Raw genomic sequence first — 25,463 nt, forward strand, 5'->3', positions numbered from 1 at the left:
TCATTTCATTAGTATGAGATCAATCTAGTGAAGCCCAAACAAGTAAATAAACGGGTCCAAAGTACACTAGTGTTGGGCTAGCACGTGCGAGACCACGCTGTGTCGATATAATTTTGACAAAAAAATGACTTCAAATACAGTACTTATGTCAAGAAGAGTAGGCGCAGTACAAAATTTTCTAAGCATACTCACGCTCAAAAGGTTTTTTTTTTCTCTTTGTTTTTCCTCAGAGAACGCTATACACTTTAAATATTAACCTTGCACATTTTTATCTCGATTTAATGAGGTTTTCATATTTTTGTGATTTCAAAATTGTATACAGCGTCTACTCTTTTTTTACAAGCTATAGTATTTCCTTATCATGGGACAATCTATATCCAACAGAAAAGAATCATCGAAATCGGTTCACATTTCGCTTACGGCGAACCATGTTGCAGCCTTGCAGGATGCACAGAAATTCGGTTTTTTAAGCAATTATTCCACTTGTCCTATTTAGGAAGTCCTATCTAGGATCCTAAAAAAAATAGTCTAGTGGAGTAACATTTAGAAAGCTAGGATCCTAAATCGGAAAAAAATGTGGCTCCTGAATGACTAAATCAGTGTTGCCAGATGGTTTCAACCTTTTATCTGTAGTGAGAACTGCTAAATCTGTATTAAAGTCAATATATATTATGTTATAAGATCTGCAATCCATTCGTAGGTAATTTCTTAAGTCTGCTGGTTCCAGTAGTTCAGAAAGTTCATTCTTTCAACCATCTTTTTCGCCTTTTATTTATTTTTATTTTCATTGAGCCAACAGCTAAGCCTATGAGAAGACCAATTTTTGTTGCTTTGATAGAACTGGAGCCATTAAGAAGACGTCTGACCAAAATGACAACTGATTTAGTCACTAAATTAGGACAAGTGGAATAAGAAGCGAACTAATTAGTCTCCGATGTAGGATCCTAGCTAGGACTTCTAAATAAGACAAATGGAATAAGCGCTTTACCTCAACTGGCAAGACTGAAATACAAGCAAGTACCAACTTTCAGCTTTAATTTAAAAAAAAAACACTGTCAAACTTTAAAGAAAAAATTATAAGATAAATTGTTAATTAAATAAAAAAACGTTAAGATAAAAAAAATCATCATAGTCATAAAAAATACTAAATACTTACACAAATCTGCTGCTAAAAAGTAAGTAAGTACTTTTATTTACGTCATAACAATATTTTACAAATGTTATTATTATTAAGTATTTGATATGGCCCATAAAAATGTAATCAAATAACGTCATTACAAGTTACAACATGTAAACATTGGTCACATCACTATCTGTTTATCGGTACACAGTAGCTCGCAAGTCGCATGTCCCACTCGCAAACGTACACGCGCGAAAAAAACACCGGTGAAAAAAAGAAAAAAATATCTGTAATTTTTGATTTAATCGTGTATAGTGTAGAAAAATACAGAATAAAAAATAATTATAAAAAAAATTTGCCCGATTCCCTGAGAATTATCGTGTAAAGTGAAAAATTGGGAAATCTAGATTCAAAATTTTGTGGATGTTGAGTGTTAGTGCAGTGAATTAAAAAAAAATGGCAAAAACAACGATTTCGCGACATTGCATGTAAGTTTTGTTGATTTGAAATTCGAATTAGGTTATTTCAGTACTTACTTATATGATTTCGACTATTTGGTTTCCACCTTCGTTAAAATATTTTAAAACGTTTTGTGTACACTGTAGCTGTAGTGCAGAGGCTAAGTCCTCTTTTTTTTTAATTAATGGCATTAATTATTCATGATGCATTGGGAATTGTTTCAAATTCTAAAATTCTAATTAAGTATCTAACTTACTTTAAAATTTGTGTAATATAAGTATATGAAAATATAAACTTAAAAAAATTTAAACACTGTTTGCAGTCCAAAATTTTATCAGTAGTGTCCCGACAAACATTGTTTTGCCATATATTTTTTTTTTTTTTTTTATGAAAAATAGATGTTGGCCGATTCTCAGACCTACTCAACATGCTCACAAAATTTCATGAGAATCGGTCAAGCCGTTTCGGAGGAGTATGGCAACGAAAACTGTGACACGAGAATTTTATTTACTTATTAGATGTTCGGCAATTTTGGCGTTGTTTCAACAACTAAAAGCATATTATTATGTCAATGTGTCAATAATACTAATCATCATCACCACTATAATTATGCCATGAATCATCACATTATTATCAAAAATCTTGCCTTTGATTACAAATATTATTGTTCCACCGTTTGTTGACTGATTTTCAAAACTCTTTTGTTGCTATTTAGTGTTTAGGTACTGTTTATAGAGATACAATAACCTGAATTTGGTACAATGCTTCCGAAAGTAGTGGTGAGATATAGAGGAAACTCCTGGATGTTTTTTGGGACAAACATAGACGCGTCAACAATTTCTGTATTCAATCTTCATAATTTTTTACTCCGTAGCAGCTAACTTTAGCGCAATTTCTATGTGCAATTACCGTTTTTTTTTATAGATCCAGATTAAATGAACTAAAAAGTATTAAATAATTCATATTCTGTACTCAGTATTTCTGGTCTCAGTCTTCATTATTTTGAAGTCGGTACCAACTACCAGCTAACCTAATCGCCAGTTCTATGACAAAATATAACTGCAACTTATATGACTGGTACCGACGTCAATTAATTATAAAGATTGAGAACAGAAATACTGAGTACCGAATATGAATTATTAATTAATACTTTTTAGTTCATTTATGAAAATTACTATTGTCTATCTTGGAAGTCGGTTTAAATTTTTGTTTAAAAATAATTGTTTTACTCTTATTTCGTTATCTTTAAGATTTTCTATACAGTATTGGCGTTTTTATCTACAACTTTAGGTTCATGAAGTGATCAGATCAACTACTTAACAAGATCCCATTTTTACTATTTGGGTAAGGAAGGGGACTCTATTTTTCATTTTCTTTTTTTATCACATTTTGCTGACGCGGACGAAGTCGCGGGCAACAGCTAGTATTTAATACACATGCAAGACCCAGAAACATTGAAAACTTTTTGTTCCGTCGGCGGGATTCGAACCCGCGACCCCCGGCTGGCGCTACCAACGCGCCTACAACTGAGCCGCAGAGGTCGTCATTATTAGTATAGATTAGGTTCAAAATAGTAAATAAGTACACTTTCCCTTTCAAAGGTGTTCATCAAGTATAGTATAGTAAACAAGTACCGTAGCAGGGGAGTGGGGACAGGTCTGCAGTGCTCTGCGCATTTGCTATTTTTAGATCAAACCAGTTAGGCTTATTAAGATTCCTGTGGCCGACTCGTGTGGTTAAAAATTGACCGCAGTTACATATCATCATCATCACCATCTACAACTTCTAGAGTCTAGGCCAGGGGTCACCAATTAGTTTCGCTCGGGGTCCATTTTAAGAAATGAAATGACCTTCCCGGTCCGCACATTTTATAAAAAAATTAAACAAAGGTAACTACGGAAATTACAAAGTTACTTACATTATCGATGAGAAAAGAGTAATTTTTGTAGCTAATTATTATTATCTCTCTGATGTTTAGAGTGAAATTTGTGCAAGCTATTGATATTAAATCCTGGACATGTTCATCAGTAAGTCGAGACCGAAATTTATTTTTAACAAAGTTCATCTTCGAAAATGCTCGGTCCGCACACAAGTCGGCGGTCCGGATGCGGACCGCGGTCCGCCATTTGGTGACCCCTGGTCTAGGCTTTCAACCCTTTAAACTTTAAAGGATTTGAATTCAACTTCTAGACTCTGTAGCCTTTAACCCTTTAATTCATCAAACCCCATACGGTCACCGGTGACCGAGACACAATATTAGAAAATTGTCTCGTTTTTCCCCGATCGACGGGTTGGATTTGATTTTAAATTCCGGTCGACTTTGTAGCTTTTAACCCTTTAAAGTATTTGATTTCAACTTCCAGACTTTCAAACCTTTTAAGGATGTTCGAAGGTCGCTGTTTTCAACCTTGCTATTTTTAACTAACCTGAAATCGTAACATAGGCACAATAGACCTGACATAGGTTGTCTAATGTCTTAGCTTTGCGTAGGACTCGTAGGTCGTATATTTTACGGGATACAAACTATCCTTACCCGGGAGTTAGGTCCCACAGAATCTACCTAATTATCAAAGTTTTTATTTATCATTTATTCGTATAAAATCATTTCATTAAAATTACACAAACAGACATATTTTCTGTAATTTATTCTAATACTGTAATGTCAAGAATAAATTCTTTATTTTTTTACGAACAACGGTGACTGTCTCTTTACGTCAGAATACATTAATTAGTGCCGAAACATTACGAACTATATTTGTACGGCATGGTAATATTTTTCAATAATTCTTGTTGATCCCGAGATTCCTAAGGGGTGCAAGTGCACCACCTGGCATCCCCCTGCCGGCGCCCATGTAATAACGATTGTCCACTTTTATGAAAGCTTTTAGCCGGCCATGATTCTATTTCATCACGTTGGGATTTGGGAAGTCTTCTTCCGCAAATATACCTTTAGATCTGCGTAAAAATATACCAATTCGTACTAGAAAAAGAGGCAAGTCCTATATACAGTGTGTAACAAAAATAAGTGATAATAATAAAGTATTATCACTTATTTTTGTTACACCCTGTATAACTCTCCCTAAGTTTCTTATTTCTTTCTTACCAGACTTTATCAACATCATCCCTCAGGTTCCACCGTCACATCTCAACGTCACGTCCGCGTCGTACGTCGACGTCGCCGCAACGCCGCAACGTGGCGGCGCCGGCGGTGATCACGTCACGTCGCTTCACCGACATCCCGGGTCCCCTAACGCTGCCGATGCTGCGTCACCATGACCATATACTGCCGAGGATTGGTGAGTAATCAACCAAGACTTTTTCTTTATCGCTTAGCGCGGCGAACGTTTATTGGATGTCGCGCGGTGAAGTTTCCGAATCCAAGTCGCATTGTGAATGGCCATGGAAGACTTGCTTGAGTTTTACTCGGAGTTCAAAGAAATAAAAATATATAGGCACAAAGCTTAGATAATACATGTTACACCAGAACTATAATTGTTAAATAAAACGTCCAAGTTACGTACTATTTATTAACATTAATTATATGTTCCAAGGCTTAGGGCCTATTTCACCACTTCCAGATAAGTTTTTTTTTTATGAAATAAGGGGGCAAACGAGCAAACAGGTCACCTGATGGAAAGCAACTTCCGTCGCCCATGGACACTCGCAGCATCAGAAGAGCTGCAAGTGCGTTGCCGGCCTTTTAAGAGAGGGAATAGAGTACCTAATAGGGGAGGGTAGAAAAGGGAAGGGAATAGGGGAGGGTAGGGAAGGGAATAGTAGGGATTGGGTCTCCGGTAAACTCACTCACTCGGCGAAACTCAGCGCAAGCGCTGTTTCACGCCGGTTTTCTGTGAGAACGTGGTATTTCTCCGGTCGAGCCAGCCCATTCGTGCCGAAGCATGGCTCTCCCACGTATTGAAATACCTATGTAATAAGTGCCGGATATAGGCTATATACAACTTATCTGACAGATTCTCCATGCTCTGGGCCTGTTTCACCACTTCCTGATAAAGTGCCGGATAGGCTATCCATAACTTTTTTAACAGATTGTCCATATTCTATCTGCTAAGTTAAGTGGTGGATAGCCTATCCGGCACTTACCAGGAAGTGGTGAAACAGACCCTCTATCTGTCAAGTTAAGTTGTGGATATCCTATCCGGCACTTAACAGGAAGTGGTGAATGAGCCCTTTTAACTTGCTAATAACTAATACTAACTTCAAGTCGTACTTTGGACAAATGCCGCTGCATATTGGTTCATAGAAAACGTTCTGCAATGATTTTCTGATTCGTATTAGATTCTGTGTTATTCATGCGCCAGATGTGGCATATCAGGTACCCAAAATTGAATTTCAAAATGCATCCATATTTACTACCAAATCTACCGAAAGATGTTGGTGGTTAGTGGTTACCGAATTCATGTTCTTGAAAAATCAAACAAAATAACTCAAATCGAGTACAAAATACATTTTTATATTTTCATTTGCCCTTATTCCTTACTAATAAAGAGCACAAAAAGTATTTAGAAATTTCAAACAGGGACAACCATTACTATATAGGAATATAACATTACTATTATCTATACTAATATTATAAATGCGACAGTATCTCTGTCTGTCTGTCTGTCTGTCTCGCTTTCACGCCAAAACTACCGAACCGATTGTAATGAAATTTGTATACAGATAGTCTAAAGCCTGAGAAAGCACATAGGCTACTTTTTTACTGGAAAAAAGGGTTGTAAGGGGGTGAAAATACGAAAATTTGTTCAAATTAAGTTAGTTCCAAAAATTCATACTAGATGGCGCCGTGCGTCTCTTACATCGCGCTAACGCTTGCTCAACATCTTCCTATAAGAGGTGGTATCATCATATGTTAAAATTTCGATTGTTATTAATTGTTTTTTACGTTATATAGTAAGTCAGTACTTTATATTATATACAGTGACGTAACCTTAATGATAAATAGTTTATGGGTAAAGTTGTGTAGGTAATTGGGGGGCTAAATAAGCTTTAGAATTTGGCATAAAATATAAAGTTTAATTTTAAAAATGAAATATTATGTGCACACTGCACAGCTGTTTTGATTTAAGGGGTACCGGGGTTTTTTTTTTATAAAAGCTTTTGACACCAATTTTGTTGACATCGCGCGGTATAAACTGAAGTCCACGCGGACGAAGTCGCGGGCAACAGCTAGTGAGTAATAAGTATAGTGTAAAGTTTAGGTCTAGTTTTCTAGCCATCTTTATGCCTGTCTAGCCACCGTCTAGCCCTAGAATCAGGTCATGCTAGTGAAAGTATAGGATTTCGGCTATTACAGTATTTTGTACTTACTAGTATGTGACCATAAAAATCTGAAAACGTTAGATTGTGATTTGTGATATCACTAATATAACAGATTGTAGGCAATCAGTTTTTTATTAATTTTGTTTTTGAGTATATTTTAACGAGCTTTTACCCGCGGCTTCGTTCGCATTAAGAAGCATTATTATATACAAACTTTCATCTATATTTGAACCCCTTGGGGTTGGAATTTATCAAAATCCTTTAGCGGATGCCTACGTCATAACATCTACCTGCATGCCAAATTTCAGCCCGATCCGTCCAGTGGTTTGGGCTGTGCGTTGATAGATCACTATGTCAATCAGTCAGTCACCTTTGAGTTTTATATATATAAATTTTCAGTTTAAGGGTTGAGGTACATGAGTCACGTGGTCATCATCTTCTGTTCTATTCCCAGGGTGCTACCACCACAGCGTCGGCCTGGGCCTGCTGGAGGGTCTGCGGCGGCGCTACGGCGACCTGGTGCGCCTCGCCCGGGGCAAAGCCCGACCCGTGCTGTACGTGTGCTCCGCTGATCTGATGCAGGAGGTACATCTGTGACCTTGGACACAATATGTCATTACAATATGTATAAATTGTGATTTGTATGGGCAAGCGCCTGACCATCATGATTTTTTCCATACAAAAATGAAAAAAGTTACTCTTTGAGCGGTGCTACTTTCACAGTGAGCTCTCTAAGAGGAATACGTGCACACCTTGTTAGTCTCACTACAAAGGAAAACTCGAGAACGGCTGAAACGAATCGATTAATTTCTAGACTCGAAATATGCATAGAAATAGGGGAGGTACTGAAGCGCCTAGGACCAAATCTATAGTTTGCAAAGTACGTTTGTGTAAAATATGTATGTACTTGCGTAATTATTATTTCTCATCTCTCCTGAAATATTTGCCTTTTCGTGTATATTTTCATAAAAATATGTTCCAATTCTTCGAATATTGATTCATAGGCACACAATATGTGGACCTATTTTATTTGGTCAAGTTATGTCAAAACAATGTAAGTCTTGATATGTTGGACGTGAATCGTGATGTGACGAAATTACCTCAATCTGCATTTGCCAAAGAATCAACTTCTCTGATAGTGCATTTCTATGGCTACGGCCTACGGTCGAACTAAACAAAAGCATCTCCTAAAAGCTTTGTGACTCGTAACTCGTAACATCCCTTTCTCAATTGGACCAGTGAGTAGTGACAATGTGATATAGTATAACTAGATGTCCCGCGCGGCTTCGCCTGCGTAAATTAGGTTTTTTTTTATGAAATAAGGGGGCAAACAAGCAAACGGGTCACCTGATGGAAAGCAACTTCCGTCGCCCATGGACACTCGCAGCATTAGAAGAGCTGCAGGTGCGTTGCCGGCCTTCTAAGGGGTAATAGGGGGGGGTAGGGAAGGGAATAGGGGAGGGTACGGAAGGAAATAGGGGAGGGTAGGGAAAGGAAAAGGGTAGGGGATTGGGCCTCCGGCAAACTCACTTACTCGGCGAAACACAGCGGAAGCGCTGTTTCACGCCGGTTTTCTGTGAGGACGTGGTATCTCTCCGGTCGAGCCGGCCCATTCGTGCCGAAGCATGGCTCTTCCACGTCAGAATTTACGGAAACCGTACATCTTCCCATAAAAAAATAGCTCTTATGTCCTACTCCCTTCACTTGGTCTACTCTATATCTGTGCCAAATATTGCCATAAAAATTGCTCCAGTAGTTCGTAATTTCTAATATTTCCCCCGTTTTTCCCACATTTTCCTGAGTTTCTTCGGTCGTATTAGTCCTTAGCCTATAGTCTTACTCGATAAATGAGCTATCTACCACTGAAATAAGTTTTTAAATCGGAACTGTTCCTCCGATTCCGTTCAAGCAAACATACTCTTCAGGTTTATAATATTAGGTAGGTATAGATTTTTTTTACAAACTCGAGTCTCAATCTAAAAGACTATGAAAAGTACCAATAACATGATATAATATGGTAGTGATGATGATGATGATGTTGATGATGAATGTAATTTGCATAGTAGCATATGCTTTCCGTTCTTAAAACAACGCCGAAACTCCCAAACTTGTATCTATAAAGAATCAGGATACTCTCAACACCTTCCGAACCATGGTATACCAGGTATACCTCGGTGCATAATCTTACTTGTTGGTAGCATATGCTTAGAATACTTCTCACGAAACCGAAGTCACCACATGTTTCCCTATAAATTTTGAGGAGTTCCCTTGATTACTTATGGATCCTTCATCAGATCACCACTTTTGTGAATATAATACCAAATTGGGATGATACCCTATATACCAAAAGAAAAATTTTGAAAATCGGTTAACAAACGGCGGAGTAATCGTTGCACATAAGAAAACAAACATAACACCTCCCCCATTTTGAAAGTCGGTTAAAATTGTAGCCTATGTGTTATACTGATGTATAAGCTATATTATTGTAAAGTTTCATTAAAATCCGTTCAGTAGTTTTTGCGTGAAAGAGTAACAAACATCCATACATCCATACATCTATACATCCAAACAAACTTTCACCTTTATAATACTAGTAGGGAGGATATACTATTATTTATATTTTATACCTATAAACACAGCTGGTGTACATTCCGAGTTTCTGGCAGTTACGGGGTTTTAGCTGGTATTAAAAACTTTGAGTTTCGTGCTATTTACGCGAATTTTATTCGATGCAATTAAATGGCTTTTACGACTTACTTATTTATGTTTTGATTGTTGGTGTCCAACTATTTCATATGGCCAAACTTTTAACATTACGAATACGATTCATATGAAAACTCGTAATTTAATTCGAATGTTCAAAAGTTGTAGTATGAGCCTATGCTATCTCACTGCTGGGCAAAGGCCTCCCCCAAGGTCCCCAGCTGATTGTAAATAAATAATTTCTGACAAACCTATATCAATTTTGTACTCTAACACTCTTAACATAAGCTTGCAATTCGCTTACACTGCAGCACATCCCTATTACTTCTTATTTTCAATTTCTGTGTTTTCAACTCTATGGTTAAAAAAAGAAGGTTGAAAGTCGCTACTTATTTTCAACTCTATGATTTAAAGCATAAGGTTGAAAGTCGTATAAATCTCGACATCGCGTTACAGTGTATCCTAAATCCAGTATGTTCCGGCATGGGTCTGGATTTATCGCACGGAGTACGCGTCATTAGGTTTTTACATGGGACTCGCGCCACTGGGGGCTATTCTGTAAGAAATATATGAAGATTAAAGTGAAAAGAAACTCGAAAATCCGCACAATTTCACGGAAATACTCTCCCTTTTGTAGTAGAAATGTCTGATAGAAAATACCTAAAAGGTAGGTTAAAAAGTTCGCCAATTATTATGATATGTAATATCTCACCAAATAAAGGACGTTTAATTTAATTTCGATTTTTTGTAGGTATTTACAATGTATTAAGTATAATTTTTTTAAAACATATCATATTTTTTGTTAAATTATACGTGAAATTAAAGGGGGGGTGCCAGGGAGAGTTGAGCGATGAGTGGAGCACCATGGGGTTTTAGTGGGTCTACTACAATACTACAATCTAAAGTAGTCCCACATACCCCGACCGATATCCCCAATTTGCCGGGGATGCGTAAAGCATTTCCCCATGTTAAAAAAAAAAGGGGAGAGTTGACACGAAATCATACCATTGTGGGTCGAAAGTCGTCAGAAAGACCCTCAAGATTGTCAATTATTATTAATACATCGTGGGAATCGCAGATAGACTTTCAATAATTAATAATTGTTATGCGACAGCCAGGTGGCGCTTGGGGGTTGATGAGTTAAATCAATGATATTCTATGTTACTAACGTAACTAGATTGGAAGTTTACGGTAGCAACGCGTTGCCACTTCGAAGATGCCTGCAGGCATATCTCACATACATAATGACATAACGAATATTAAATATATGACTTGACATTGTCTTTTGAACAAAAAAGTGGTTACGCATTTCTGAGAATCTTTTGTAAGACATTGCTACTCTAGTATTTTAGAAACTCATTGAGTTAAATCCATTATTAACAAGTTGTAGCCAATATTATGTTTGTGATATCAATGACGTCAATAGAGGTCAAGCTATAAAGCTTATCAAGAGATATTTTCGTTTGATTGACCGCCGATAATAAGATAGAAAGCTCGCGAATACGCTAAGTCGAATAATCGAATATCGAATTAAAATTATCAAATATAAATTCAGTAGGTATTCGATTAATCGAATAAACACATTTGCTAACGCATTTAGGAGGGAAGGAGGTCGAATCTGAAATTAAAATAGTAGCAATTAATGTCTTCTGAGAAAATTAGTTATTATCACTTAAATATCACTATCACACAGTTTTGTTACACCTTGTAGATAGACTATAATATGTAATTGGGAAACCAAAGTGCTACATTTTCCCCAATCCTTGCAGCACCATAATTGACATTCCTAGGCCTTTTGACATTGGAAACCTAGCACACCTGATCGTGACCTATTTAGTGCTAATTACAATGCACAGCAACACTCAGATATAGCAATAAGGATAACATAGCATTGTATACCTACCTGCTTAATATTATAAAGCGGAACAGTTTGTTTGTTTGTTTGAACGCACTAATCTCAGGAAGTACTGGTCCGATTTGAAAAATTATTTCAGTGTTAGATAGCCCATTTATCGAGGATAGGCTATAGGCTATATTTTATCACGTTAAGACTAATAGGAGCGAAGAAATAGAGGAAAATGTAAAAAAACGGGGGGAAATTATTTGAAAGGGCTTATCTCACGTACTACAGGAGCAATTTTTCTGTTATTTGGTACATATAAGAAGTAGACCACGTGAAGGATCATAGGCAATTTTTTGTGGACTAATTTGTCTGTGAAATATCTAATTTACGCGGGCGAAGCCGCGCGGAACGTCTAGTCTTAATATAATCTTATTACGTCATTATTTACAAGAAAAAGATTTCAACGCACACATAATATTATGAATGAGGAAGAAGCTTGGAAAAAATTACATTATTTTGTAAATTATTTTAGTTCCACTTTTATTTTTCATTTACTAATACCCCCCACATTTTGCAGGTATACGACAGCAAAGTGACAGAGTCGCCGCGCTGGCTCAACTCCCCGCTCGACCGGCAGAGGGAGACAGTAGCTGGCTGTCCTGTACACAAGTAAGCTATAACCACAAACAACCAAAACGTTACATACGAAATAAAAGCGCCAACGAGCCAACAAATGACCTGATAATGAGATTATGCGTTACTCGTGTTTTATAGGGCCTTAGTCGTAGACCACCTTGCTAATAGATTACAGAGGTAGAAACAACACTGGATACAAAAAAGTTTTGTTCTTGTCCGATACTTTAGAAAAGTTGCTTGACACACTAATTTTTGAGTCGATGATCTATTGCCGCACTCACAGACATTGATATAATTAAAGATTCTGACAGATAAATTGTTTGGGTCTTATGTCAAAATCTGCATTTAATTACAGTTAAAAAATTAATATTCGTCTCTGAATGAGAGACAGTTGGTGCGTCAGTTATTTAATTAGTAAAAGGCAAAAGCCCTAAAAGGGTTACATTGCAATCCTAGGAGTACATATTTTTATCTTTCTCATTCTTCCTTATAGTCAACGAAAGAGATAACATGATATAATTAACCCCGGATTTTAACCCACATGTGCCGGCCTAATTAAATAGTTCAAATAACTCTCCTAAAAATAGATTTTATTTTGCCAACGATTTACAATAGATATAATTTTAACCTCCGACCTGTGTCCACGCGTGTTGTTAATGTAACTAGGTATCTGATAGCCGAAATTGCCCGCTTTATTAGAATTTATATCTATTTTATAACAGTTTCCGGATTTGCTTACTTTTTGTGCTAACTTCTGATATTTTTTTAAGCAAACTGTGATTTATTTTCAAAATTAGGTTAATTGATATTTAATTATTTACATTCATTGATATCATTTTTCGGTAATCCGTAATACATAGGAGTAGCATTTAACTAGCAAATCAAGAATTTTAAAAAAGCAAATTTATTGTTTTGAAAATTGTTTACAAACAAACAAAGCGCCACAATCGTGTTATAAAAGCTATCTAGGTAACTGACGCACTCATAGACGAATATCAATAGTAGGGGAGGGGAGGGTGCTATTTTTGTAGTCACTCTAGCGTCATGGAGACCTAGTAGGTTTTTTACATTAGATAAAACTGTTAAAAAAATAATAAGACTGTATTTTATTTTAACGGTGGGTTCAGAAACTGCAGCCATTTTAAAGTTTTGAAAAAAAAATATATAGGTAATATTTTTTTTTTCAAAACTTTAAAATGGCTGAAAAACATAATATTATTATGTTCAGAAAATAGTTTATTTAAGCAAATTATAAATATATTTTAGACAACAAGGACTAAATCTTTTAGCTTAGTGCAAAATAAAATTTCAGCGAAGCTTAGTTAGGAAAATATGAAGCTTTATTTTTTATATCTTAAAATGTCCCTACAGGCTTACCTAACCTTTGAATCGGCAGTGTTTTATATGGAAGCTTCTTTGGGGTATAGTAAACACCCCCTATCTTAATCTGACAGATCCGATGACATTACAATATTAAAAAAAAAATAATCTTAACAGTTGATAGACAAAATATTATGTTCATTCAATTACAGTTAAGTAATTAATTATAATGTTCATCATTCTCTGAGTGTGGCAGTAATTTTAGTCTTCCCTTTACTATTTACTTACTTATTTCCATAGAGTTTTTAAGTTTTTTATGATGAGATTTCATACAATTGTTTGCATTGGACTACTAAATGACGGCAACTGCGTTGCTCCTAAATTCATTGATCGCGCGGGAGACGTACATCTTTCCGGGGTAAAAAGTATCTTTTTTTATGAAATAAGGTGGCGAACGTGCAAACGGGTCACCTGATGGAACGCAACTTCCGTCGCCCATGGACACTCGCAGCATCAGAAGAGCTGCAGGTGCGTTGCCGGCCTATTAAGAGGGAATAGGGTAATAGGGGAGGGTAGGGATGGGAAGAGAAGGGAATAGGGGAGGGTAGGGAAAGGAATAGGTTAGGGGATTGGGCTTCCGGTAAACTCACTCACTCGGCGAAACACAGCGCAAGCGCTGTTTCACGCCGTTTTTCTGTGAGAACGTGGTATTTCTCCGGTCTAGCCGGCCCATTCGTGCCGAAGCATGGCTCTCCCACGTCTAGTCCTTATGTCCTTTCCCGGGGAATCAAAGTAACTAAGTACATACCAAATTACAGGGGTTTGAGCGTGAAGAGGTATCGGACAGACACACTTTCACATTTATAATATTAGTTTGCATATTGGATATGGATGAAACAAAACGAAAATGCTGAATCGCGGAGACAATGTTGTGGCTACTCCTAAACTCGTATATCGAAATGTAATTTCGCGAACAAACACTCGTAAAAGAGATTCGTATTTGACTTATCATAAAAAATGTTTTAGTCCCTTGATATAATACAGGGTGTAACAAAAATAAGTGATAATACTTTAGGGTGTGTACGTGTTCCTTGTAGAGAGTTCACTGTGAAAGTAGCAGCGCTGAAAGACCAAAATTTTTTTTCACTTTTGTATGGGGAAACTCGCGACGCTCGGGCCCTTGCCCATACAAATGTGAAAAAAAATGTTGGTCTTTCAGCGCTGCTACTTTCACGGTGAACTCTCGACAAGGAACACGTACACAGGTTAAAGTGTTATCATTTATTTTTGTTACACACTGTATAAGCAAATACAAGCAAATTATTAAGCCGCGTTTTCACTAGGAGACATGTCGCGGAGACAAGTTTTCCGATATTTACGTAGTTTGTCCCTGCAACACGTAGTTTGTCCCCTGCAACTTTGTCCCTCGACATATGACTTTTTAAATTAGTCAGTGGTGAACAGTACTTATGTCGCCAGCGACAAGTCCCGCAACCCGTAAATGTCGCTGCGATGTCGGGCGACATTTCGCGGGACTCGTACATTTCGTGTCGCGCGGCAAAACACGGCTTTAATTTACTACGTGTTGCCTGCAACTTCTTTTGCGCAGAAATTCGTTTGTCACGTTGTTCCTTGACAAAGGCTTTCATAGGCTGTGGAAAAAAACTACTTTACGCAAAACCTCAATTCATATCACAGTCGAATTATTATACATTTATGTATATTTTCTCCATGTTTCATATAAACTATAGTTTCTATTGTTGGCTGTTCCAAAACAGCTTATCCAAATAAGCAAAAATTTTTTATTTGAATTGGTATGCCCTCCTTGGACTCGAATCGCGCGGGAACAGTCAATTTTTCCGGATAAAAAGTATCCTATGTTCTTTACCGAGACTCTCAGTATCTCCATACCTCAGTAAAATCGGTTCAACGGTTTGGTAAAGAGGCAACAGACAGACAGACACACTTTCACATTTATAATATTAGTATGGATCCATATCACGTTTCATCAAAATACAATCAAACAGACACTCAATTTTTAACATACTATTATTTCAATGTATAATAAATTATTAATTTATTTCGCAGCTACGAGAGCAAGTCTATATGGCAGGGCGTTAGAATGCTGCTACATGACGAAGAGCTGCTTAAGAGTTATGAAAAAGCATTCGATGAGATCGCTGGCGATTTCACTAGAAGGTAAAACATACTTTCTACTCTTCCTATTTTCTTCTGATTAAGGTGACGCCTTGATAATTTGGCTGTAGCGATATCGATTTTTCTCAACAATGACTAAAGCTAAGAAATTAAAGTTCATTTTCAGTATTCATCATGTCTTTATCTTTGAATTACCCATAGCATAACACGATCGGTCAACTTTTATAACACAATAAAAACAGAGATTCTAGTTTTGCCAACAGAGGAGAGTGATTTAAGCTTCCAAAATTTGTACATTGATTAGTTCAAGCATACACTATAATTTGCCCATAGCTTATAATATGAAATATATTTATGGTTTTTAAATTTAAATTAAAGCAACAAAAACCATTGCGCCCTTTCCATATTTTCTTGCTGTTCCATTTCTTGTTTTCTATGAGAGGCCGGCCCGGCGTCTGATAGGAAACAAGCGATCTAATAAACATAATATCCAAAACGATTTTTACTTTAACGCGACGTCGTTGCGGGTCCCAAGACAGCTTTAGCATGTCCCTCGGGCTCTCTGAGATCATATCAAAGGGTATTCGTGGTAGAATACCGCTGTGATTGTGAATGGTCGAACTGGCAATACAGTGGTGGGAATATGTGGTGGGCCAAAGCCCGTTTTACTTATTTATTAAAACATCCAAGCGATTTTATTTTTTTATTTTAATTAATTTTATTAACTCTATCACCTACGAATATTTCAAGTCGTTTTCATGACAATAAGAAAGATCTCTAGGGGATATGTATTACATTGTTATAAGAGATAACGAATACGAAGAAATAACGGAGCCTTCAATCTCAAAACGTATTGCTCCCGACGGACAGAAACAACAAAGATAAGCTAGGCCACTGGCCAGTAGTAACCATGTATATATAATACATCGTAATACATACATAGTTAAACATTATAATATAATATATTATGCACTGCCGTACAGACGAATTGCTATAAAAAGTTGTCATTTACTACATGTACCATCGAGGAAATTGACTCTTAGGCAGTCTATCTGCCTAGGAATCAACTCCTCTGGTAGTACAAATGTGCATTGTGCTGTGTCATGTCTGCATGACGTGGTATGTGTAAACTGTAAAGTGTACAAGTGCATTCCGGTACTTCCAAATAAAGCAGCTTTAGGACCGTGGACGATTTAAAAAATAAAATTATTTCTGACTGAATTTGGAACAAATCTTTTTAGAATCTGAGTGACTACTTAACACAAATTAAACTATAAGCTTTTCCTCTCCCACAGGCTAGGAGATCTCCGTCACGCCGATAACGCTCTCAACGAGGAGCTGAGCACGGAGGTTCACCGCTGGGCGCTGGAGACGATCGGTTTGATGCTGTACGGCATCCGCCTAGGCTGCTTGGACGGTCCAGTCCATGAACCCACTGAGGATAACAGGTATACTTAAGGGTAGTATTTAATCGAGTGACTGTAAATTACAGTTTTAGGTGTCAAAATTACTAAATTTGGGTTATACAATTACTATTTGAGCGACTGAGAGTGAGTGACTAGAAATTAACAGAACAGCAACTTAGAAATTATTTATTTGAGTTACTTAAAATACAAAATGAGCAGCTTTATAATTTTTGAGCGACCTAATATCTGTTTGAGTGTCAACGTTACGTCCTGCCATTTGCCTGCCATTATGTAATGACCAGAATATAATGACCAAAATGTAAAACTAGAGAGGAAAAAAGATCAATCAATGTGATAGTTTTTATGCCTATCCGACGCATGAATCAACTTTTTGACAGAAGATCTGTTGATCACCCTGCTATACCAAACTTGGAAACGAAATTTTTGTTGCCCCTTCGCGAAGTGTAATTTTACTTATTTTAAGTCACATTACTTAGTACCAGTAGCCAGAATCACTGATTTACGGTGCTGGTCATCACTATATTAATAAAATAAATATAGTTAGATAATGAAAATGTAATGTATCGATTTATAATAACCGGTACAATACAGTTACTACAGCTCTCGATAACAGAATATAGTCATACAATCTGTACGACCTGTGAACCGAATCATGACGTGATCTAAAGTTAATTTCAGATTAAACATAAGTTATGTATAAATTCTATAATTACAATATATCGTAAACGAGTTATGAGTACCGCATTGATAATAATATTATTTATAAACAAGATGTTGTCCGAATAGGTATACTTCGTGTTGGATACGTAAATTTTTCCGGAATAAAATTTCATCCCCTATTTGAACCCCTTGGGGTTGGAATTTATCAAAATCCTTTCTTAGCGGATGCCTACGTCATAACATCTACCTGCATGCCAAATTTCAGCCCGATCCGTCCAGTGGTTTGGGCTGTGCGTTGATAGATCACTACGTCAATCAGTCAGTCACCTTTGAGTTTTATATATATAGATATATATTCTTTCCGGAACTTTAACAACATAATATCCGTTAAAATCGGTTTGGCAATTAGCGTGAAGAGGTAGATAAATAGAGATATTGCACATCTTTCGAAAACAAACAATTGCGACGTAATTTTCATATTTCTACAAGAGCAAATACAATATAACCTTAGTAAGGCACTAACAAATATAATCTTCTCTTATATATAAAATTCTCGTGTCACAATGTTAGGCCGCGTACTCCTCCGAAACGGCTTTACTGATTTTAACCAAATTTTATATGCATATTCAGTGGGTCTGAGAAACGGCTACTGGGTACTTTTTATATTGATAAGTGCATTTATTGAATAAATAATAGTAAATTATTACAACTCGAGACTGATGGCGACCATTGTTTGTGCGACGGGATAGCGATGGACGTTGCCATGGTGACATACTTATTTAGTCACTTCAATAAAATAATATGGGTGAAATACTTTATATGGCAAAGAAACGTTTACCGGGACAGCTATTAAAATCTAAAATACCAAAATAAACTGAAAGAAATTTGGATAAAGGGCAGCTGTCAGTGAGTTTACACACCATTAGCCAAATGCCCAGTCGCCCTCGCGCCAAACGGCTCGGAAACATCATACACACAAAGATAATGCTAAAACTACGATTGGAAACTGTAAAAATATACGGCTAGAATGGACAGGCGAAGTAAAAATGAAGTAAATAATATCAAGATGTAGTTCGAAAACGGATGAGAATTTGGAAAAACTGTATATAGAATCTAATTTATAGAGAATTTAATAAGCTTAATTTCATCAAAGAATATTTTTTGCTACAACGCATAGTTTTTTAGTTATTGGGATTTATTTATACGTGGGAGAGCCATGCTTCGGCACGAATGGGCCGGCTCGACCGGAGAAATACCACGTTCTCACAGAAAACCGGCGTGAAACAGCGCTTGCGCTGTGTTTCGCCGAGTGAGTGAGTTTACCGGAGGCCCAATCCCCTACCCTATTCCCTTCCTTACCCTCCCCTATTCCCTTCCCTTCCCATCCCTACCCTCCCCTATTACCCTATTCCCTCTTAAAAGGCCGGCAACGCACCTGCAGCTCCTCTGAAGCTGCGAGTGTCCATGGGCGACGGAAGTTGCTTTCCATCAGGTGACCCGTTTGCTCGTTTGCCCACTTATTTCATAAAAAAAATTTGGTGAAAAACCAAAAATTTAGACCTTTGTCGCTCACCTCCTGAACGTCAGGACTTTTAGTATGTTTTGTCCTTAACCACCCTGAATAAGCTCGTGCAGAAATTGCTTAGGTTCCCGCTCACGCATTCTACAACTACTTAGAGTGGGTTGCACCAACTTACTTTAACTATAACTGTAACTTTTACTTCAATGCAAAATGTTAAATCTTTGGTTAACGTTAAAAATGGACGCCATCAAGACGCCATATTTAACCATAACTATAGAGATCGACAAGGCTTTAAATGCACGTGGCGAAAAAAGGAACTAACGCTGTCATCAATCATCATACAAAAACGCCATTTTTGACAGTTCTCCTTCACCAGCAGCGCGTTCTTAAATAAAGCCTCTTATTTTGTGGTCAAACTTAAGGTTAAAGTTAAATTAGCCTTAACTATAACAATAACTTTGACCATAGCTTCATCTTTAACCACGCCTCTGGTGCAACCCACCCTTAGTTGACCGAGCTAAGATTCATATTTATAAATCTTGATGTTATATTTACTTTATTATATGATGTTATATTTAAAAAGAAAAAAAGAAACTTTATTTGGTAAACAATACAAACAAAACTAAACAATTAAAAATATTTCAACACCTTTACCAAATTTACTTTATTATATAGCCAACTATAATATGAAAAGGTCTGCGGTCTGCCTAAGTTAGACACACACACCACTGGTGCATCCAGTGGTGTGTGTGTCTTTAAGCATTTTTTATTAGATAAGCATTTAAAATTAAACTTTATTTACTACGCAAGAAACTAAACTTTTGCAAATGATATACTTTATAATTCTGTCTACTCTGTTACTACCAAGTTACTACTATAAATTCAAGCAATCAAAGCCCATCTTGATGTTCAATTGTTTTGGGTGTACAATGTATACTTACATTATTTTCAAAAATGTAGCGCAGCGTCACGTTTTTTCCATTGTCAGCTGACCTTTCCATTCCTACCGTGTTGGTTCATAATATTAATTGCTTCACTGAAAATAATATTGTAAAATACAAATCATTAAGAAAATAAAATACACTGCTATCTGATTTTGCATGCATGCATAGTTTTGCAGAAAAGTGTATTTGGAAAATTAGATCTGTGGTCAATTTTGTGTGTTTAGAAGTTGGCACAGGGGAGCATACTGCATACGTGACTGTAGCTTCTCTATTCCTAGCACGAATGTACTTATGCTGTTCTAGAATATTCAATTTCCAAATTCACTCACATTTTTGTGTTTAGTCTTAACATAATTTTCTATCATTTTAAACCCGGAAAGAGATGTGATAAGTAACATTTTATAAAACTGTTTAATAAAGTTTGGCGCGTGTTTGTTTGGGGTATTGTAGCTCTGTAACAGAATATGATGCCATTTTCATGTAGTTTTTGCACTTTTGCATAGTGCTAAAACCACGGGCTATAAAGTAAAACCGTAATGTTTAGGAAATGTAATTCTTTTTCAGTCATAAAAATACCACATTGGTTACGGTGATAACATTACTATCGTAATTTGTTACCCACCATTGCAAGTTTTACACTCATAATAATATAGTTAACTGCTGTTATTCTTTAAAAAAAATATAGGTACTTACTTAAGAAATATTTATTAGGTGGTACGTCATCATCATCGTCATATCAGCCTATAGTCCACTGTTGGACTTAGGCCTCTCTCAATGAACGCCAAGATGACCGATCTCCTTATACTCGCATCCAACATGGGCCTGCAACTAAACGGAGATCGTCGTCCCATGGAGGTCGACCTACACCCCGATTTTCCGGCCTTATTAGGTGTACTTATCTCAAAATCTCTCCCAATTCAAACTATTTCTGTTTTTGTAAGTTGTGTAAATTGATTTCTTTTGTTTGTTTGAATAAAGAGTTTTTTTTAACCCCCGACAAAAAAGAGGGGTGTTATAAGTTTGACGTGTCTGTCTGTCTGTCTGTCTGTCTGTCTGTCTGTTTGTCTGTGTGTGTATCTGTCCGTGGCATCGTAGTATCCAAACGGATGAAATGAAATAATATTTACGGCCTTTAAGTTCAAATGATTCCTAACTTGTGTAAAGTAATAATTATTTTAGTCCATAATTGTTGTCAAGGTGTGTCGGGGGACCGCTAATGTAGATGTTTAATTTCACTTAACAAGTTTAAGGATCAATTCACAGCGATCTGAATCGAGATAGGTAATCAGCGACTTGGCGGTTGTAGGTTGTAGTTTACTTGGCGATCCCCCGACACACCGTGACATCAATTATGGACTAAAATAATTATTACTTTACACAAGTTAGGAATCATTTGAACTTAAAGGCAGTAAATATTATTTCATTACTTTTTAAAGTTGTTTTGGCGGGGTTTTTTTTAAATTTCTTAATTTAATTTTTTACTTAAATGATTATTAGGTTATTGTACTTTCCTATCATTTCCTTTTATCCTTTTTTTTCCAGAGCCCCCGAGAGAACTTTAGACGACCACAGCCCCGACCTGTGCTCCCTGTCCAAGCGACAGCTGGACGAGCTGACTCCAGCAGAGAAGCTCATCCGCTGCTCCCTGGAGATAACCGACCACAACTACCTGCTCCGCAGCGAGCATACCTTGAGGAGGGAGTCGGATCACTTTGAGAGGGCGCTGAAGGCTTTTGATGCGCATTACAGGTATGAGTCCACTGGCCAATGCTGAACAATTTTTTTTTATGAAATAAGGGGGGCAAACGAGCAAACGGGTCACCTGATGGAAAGCAACTTCCGTAGCCCATGGACGCTGTAGCTGCAGGTGCGTTGCCAGCCTTTTAAGAGGGAATAGGGTAATAGGGGAGGGTAGGGAAGGGAAGGGAAGGGAATAGGGGAGGGTAGGACATTTGACCTCCGGTAAACTTAATCACTCGGCGAAACACAGCGCAAGCGCTGTTTCACGCCGGTTTTCTGAGAGCCCGTGGTATTTCTCCAGCCGTCGGTCGAGCCGGCCCATTCGTGCTGAAACATGGCTCTCCCATGTCTACAATTTATGCAATATACATAGTAGGCCTCCCCCAATGAGCGCCAACCATCCCGATCTTGGGCAGCCCTCATCCATCGTGTAAGTACTCGTAAATATCAAAACCCGGCAAGTCACACCCATTAGTGTGGTGAATCCCTGAAAGAGCAAAGAAGATGTCTGTGTCAAAAGTTAAAAAGAAAAATGCCGAGAATAAAGTTAAAAAAAAAACATACTTACTCATTTGCCAAGTTTCGCTTATGGTGGACATACCGGGATTTGATATTTGCCTACACAATCCAAAGTACTATTTATAGTTTCTTGATGTAAACAAGACGTAATTCGCGCTTCGCGCGTGATAGATACGTTATAAAATCATAAATTCGTGAAATAGAATTTCAGATTTCACATCAGACACACCCACCAAAGAATTTTATATCCTACATTGTCAAGGCCGTATTACGTAGCAGTAGCACAATAATGCAATTACAATTTTAATTTCCTGCGTAGTCAAATATATATATATATATATATATATATATATATATATATATATATCTATATATATATATAATTTAAATTGCTATCGTGTCTAATGTCTAAACACTAGGCCTAAAATACGCGGCCGAAGTTCGGCATGGTTACGCCTGCAATGTATTTTAAAATTTAAATTATACTGTACACACCATGCCGAAATTACGTCGCGTTATGGCGTTATGTTGTATGCGATAATGCGTAGCGCATTGCTGGCGTAATCATTATTTTAAGGAATTAGAAACGTGTTACCTACTCTGCGCAAAACGAAGTGTTGGATACCAGCATCTTCTCGAAATCGGTATTCTAAGGGGGGGCAGAATACCGATTTCGAGAAGATGCTGGTATCCAACACTTCGTTTTGCGCAGAGTAGGTAACACGTTTCTAATTCCTTAAAATAATGATTACGCCAGCAATGCGCTACGCATTATCGCATACAACATAACGCCATAACGCCCATGTCTATGTATAAATTGTTTCAGGCAAACCCTGTGCTAATTATGATTTCAGTCTCACAGAACTTTTCCTGACTCAAGCGCTGAGCTCACCGCGCAGACCGGAGCAGGCATTACTGCAGAAGTTGGAACCGCTGGGTCCTCGCCTGCTGCCGCTGGTGTCCGATGTCTTCCTGGCTGGGGTGGATCCGGTGAGTGTCACGGTTCCATAGGTTGTTTGATGGTATTTTATCCATTCAACGGCGTTGTTGGATTGACAAACGTCAAATTTTAAAATTTTAGCAGAAAACATCGCTGTGAAATAGATTAACTCCTGTCACAAAAATTCAGAAACAGCATTAGGCTGCGTTTATTTAATATTATTATTATTATATATTTTGAGTCCATATTTGATATTATGACGGTACCAGTACTGGGCAAAGGCCAAATCCTAATATTAAAATTTTAGTCAATCACTATGAATTATTTTCAATTAATTAATAAAATAACTATTAGAGAAATTCAGTAGGTAACTAAAATATTTTCTAGCCAACGGATTCCGAATGCAATCGTTTTCTAACTAAATAAATCAATCCATTCAGTATCGTCGATAAAAGTATCTAGAGAGACCTAATTGATTATGAAATGCTTGGATTCTCTTGCTAACTCTCATTATATTGGTGTATTTAACCGTGAAGTGTGAACTGTGAACTGTAAATAGTGTTCAATATTTATTGCAATTAAATGAAATGGATTTTCTATTCATAACTTTTCTTTGCTCAAAACTTTTTCATAATCTAACTGAATAAAGGTTTTCAATAATTGTAATAGATACAATACAAACCTTTATTCAGTTAGATGATCTGTATAGCTTAGGTACATTTATTTAATTAAAAGCCAACATATTTTATGGAATTTAATATTTTTCTCTACGTTTAAACAAAATTAAACCCAAAAGAAAGTATAAAAGTCAATCGTAAATAGCTAAAGTGCAGTCTAAACAAAAAATCTTAATTCAGAGTTACGAGTATGAATTATCCAGGAACCTAAATTCCTGGTATTTTAATTTCTGTTTTCTGAATTCAGTAACCTGCTAAAATACCGAAATTAGATGACTGAATTCAGGAACGTATATAATCTGATGCCTATAGTTATTGCGCATTCTGTTATGTGCTAACTAGTATTATTAGTTATTACTTACCAAAATTTAAGATTCAATAACTAACTTATCTGAAACAATTTCCTCGTTTCAGCTCACTCACACCGCCATGAGCATGTTCTACCACCTCTCTCTCCACGCGGCGAAACAACAGAAGGCTCACGACGAAGTACTCTGGTCGAAGGAATCGAAAGCGGCAGGCATAGACTCCCCAGAGATGAAGTACATACAGGCCTGTACGAGGGAGGTCATGAGGCTACATCCCGTCACTGGAGGTGTCGTTAGAAGGAGCACAAGAGAGCTAACTGTAGGAGGATACGAGGTTCCCGCAGGGGTGAGTGTTTGCACCGCTACTTATTATTGTTTATATTGATGGTTAATAGTGGGGTTCTTACAGGGATCAGTGTTAAGACTACTTCTTTTTGTAATGTATATTGATAGTAAGTTGTAAGGTTTAAACAGGGATCAGTTTTAAGCTAAATAATCAGAATTATTATATTATACACGTACTAAAATCATAATCATTCTTTCAGGTGGACATAGTCTTGGCGCACGGTGTGGCTAGCATAGCGGACGACCAGTGGCGGCGGCCTAAGTCCTTCATCCCTGAGCGCTGGTGCGTCGAGGGTTGGGAGCCTCTAAGGGCTACTGGAGCCCATCCCATCGCCTCCCTGCCCTTCGGCCAGACGTGCCCAGCGGCTGGCATCATCGGCGCCATGCTGGCATCACTGGCAACGAGAGTTCTGGACAAATATCGACTGGAATGGCACGGGCCGGCACCGAATATCATGACAACAGCTGTTAATAAGCTCCAGAAACCGTATTATTTTGTGCTGCAAAATGCTTCTTAAGCATAGCGTCTGCAATCTGGATATCAAGCATGAAGCATACTATGTTATGTATTAGCATTATGTAAATGTTACGCAGTAGAGTAACTTCGTGGCTTTAAAATGAAACGCTTAACACGGAGCAAACACCGCGATACATTGTGGCCTTAATGATATCTGAAATTATTTGTGATATGACTTATGAGTGTAGCGATCTCAGTTTAAAGTTAGTGTATAAGCAGTGCTTATTATGTAAGTACTTGGTACTGCTATTGTTACTAAAGCGTAGGTAAGTATGATAAACGATAAAGACCAATATTATGTAGACCGTATGACTTTATGTGATATTATACTAGATTTAATATTTTA

General features: G+C 37.2%; 1 protein-coding gene across 2 annotated transcripts; it reads left to right on the forward strand.

Moving 5' to 3' along the window:
* Positions 1-1,350: 1,350 nt before the first annotated feature.
* On the forward strand, positions 1,351-25,463 carry LOC121733232 (probable cytochrome P450 49a1). 2 transcript variants are annotated; one of them, XM_042123428.1, is made up of 11 exons: positions 1,351-1,608; positions 4,207-4,210; positions 4,710-4,875; positions 7,314-7,444; positions 11,983-12,074; positions 15,450-15,560; positions 16,814-16,966; positions 21,614-21,820; positions 23,185-23,320; positions 24,362-24,601; positions 24,801-25,463. In XM_042123428.1, the coding sequence occupies exons 1-11, from the start codon at positions 1,577-1,579 to the stop codon at positions 25,116-25,118; spliced, it is 1,590 nt and encodes a 529-aa protein (XP_041979362.1). In that variant the 5' UTR covers positions 1,351-1,576; the 3' UTR covers positions 25,119-25,463. The 2 variants fall into 2 exon arrangements, with proteins under 2 accessions (XP_041979362.1, XP_041979363.1); XM_042123429.1 differs by lacking the exon at positions 4,207-4,210 and having other exon boundaries at positions 4,709-4,875.

This window comes from Aricia agestis, chromosome 13, assembly GCF_905147365.1.
Source record: "Aricia agestis chromosome 13, ilAriAges1.1, whole genome shotgun sequence".
Lineage (NCBI taxonomy): Eukaryota > Metazoa > Arthropoda > Insecta > Lepidoptera > Lycaenidae > Aricia > Aricia agestis.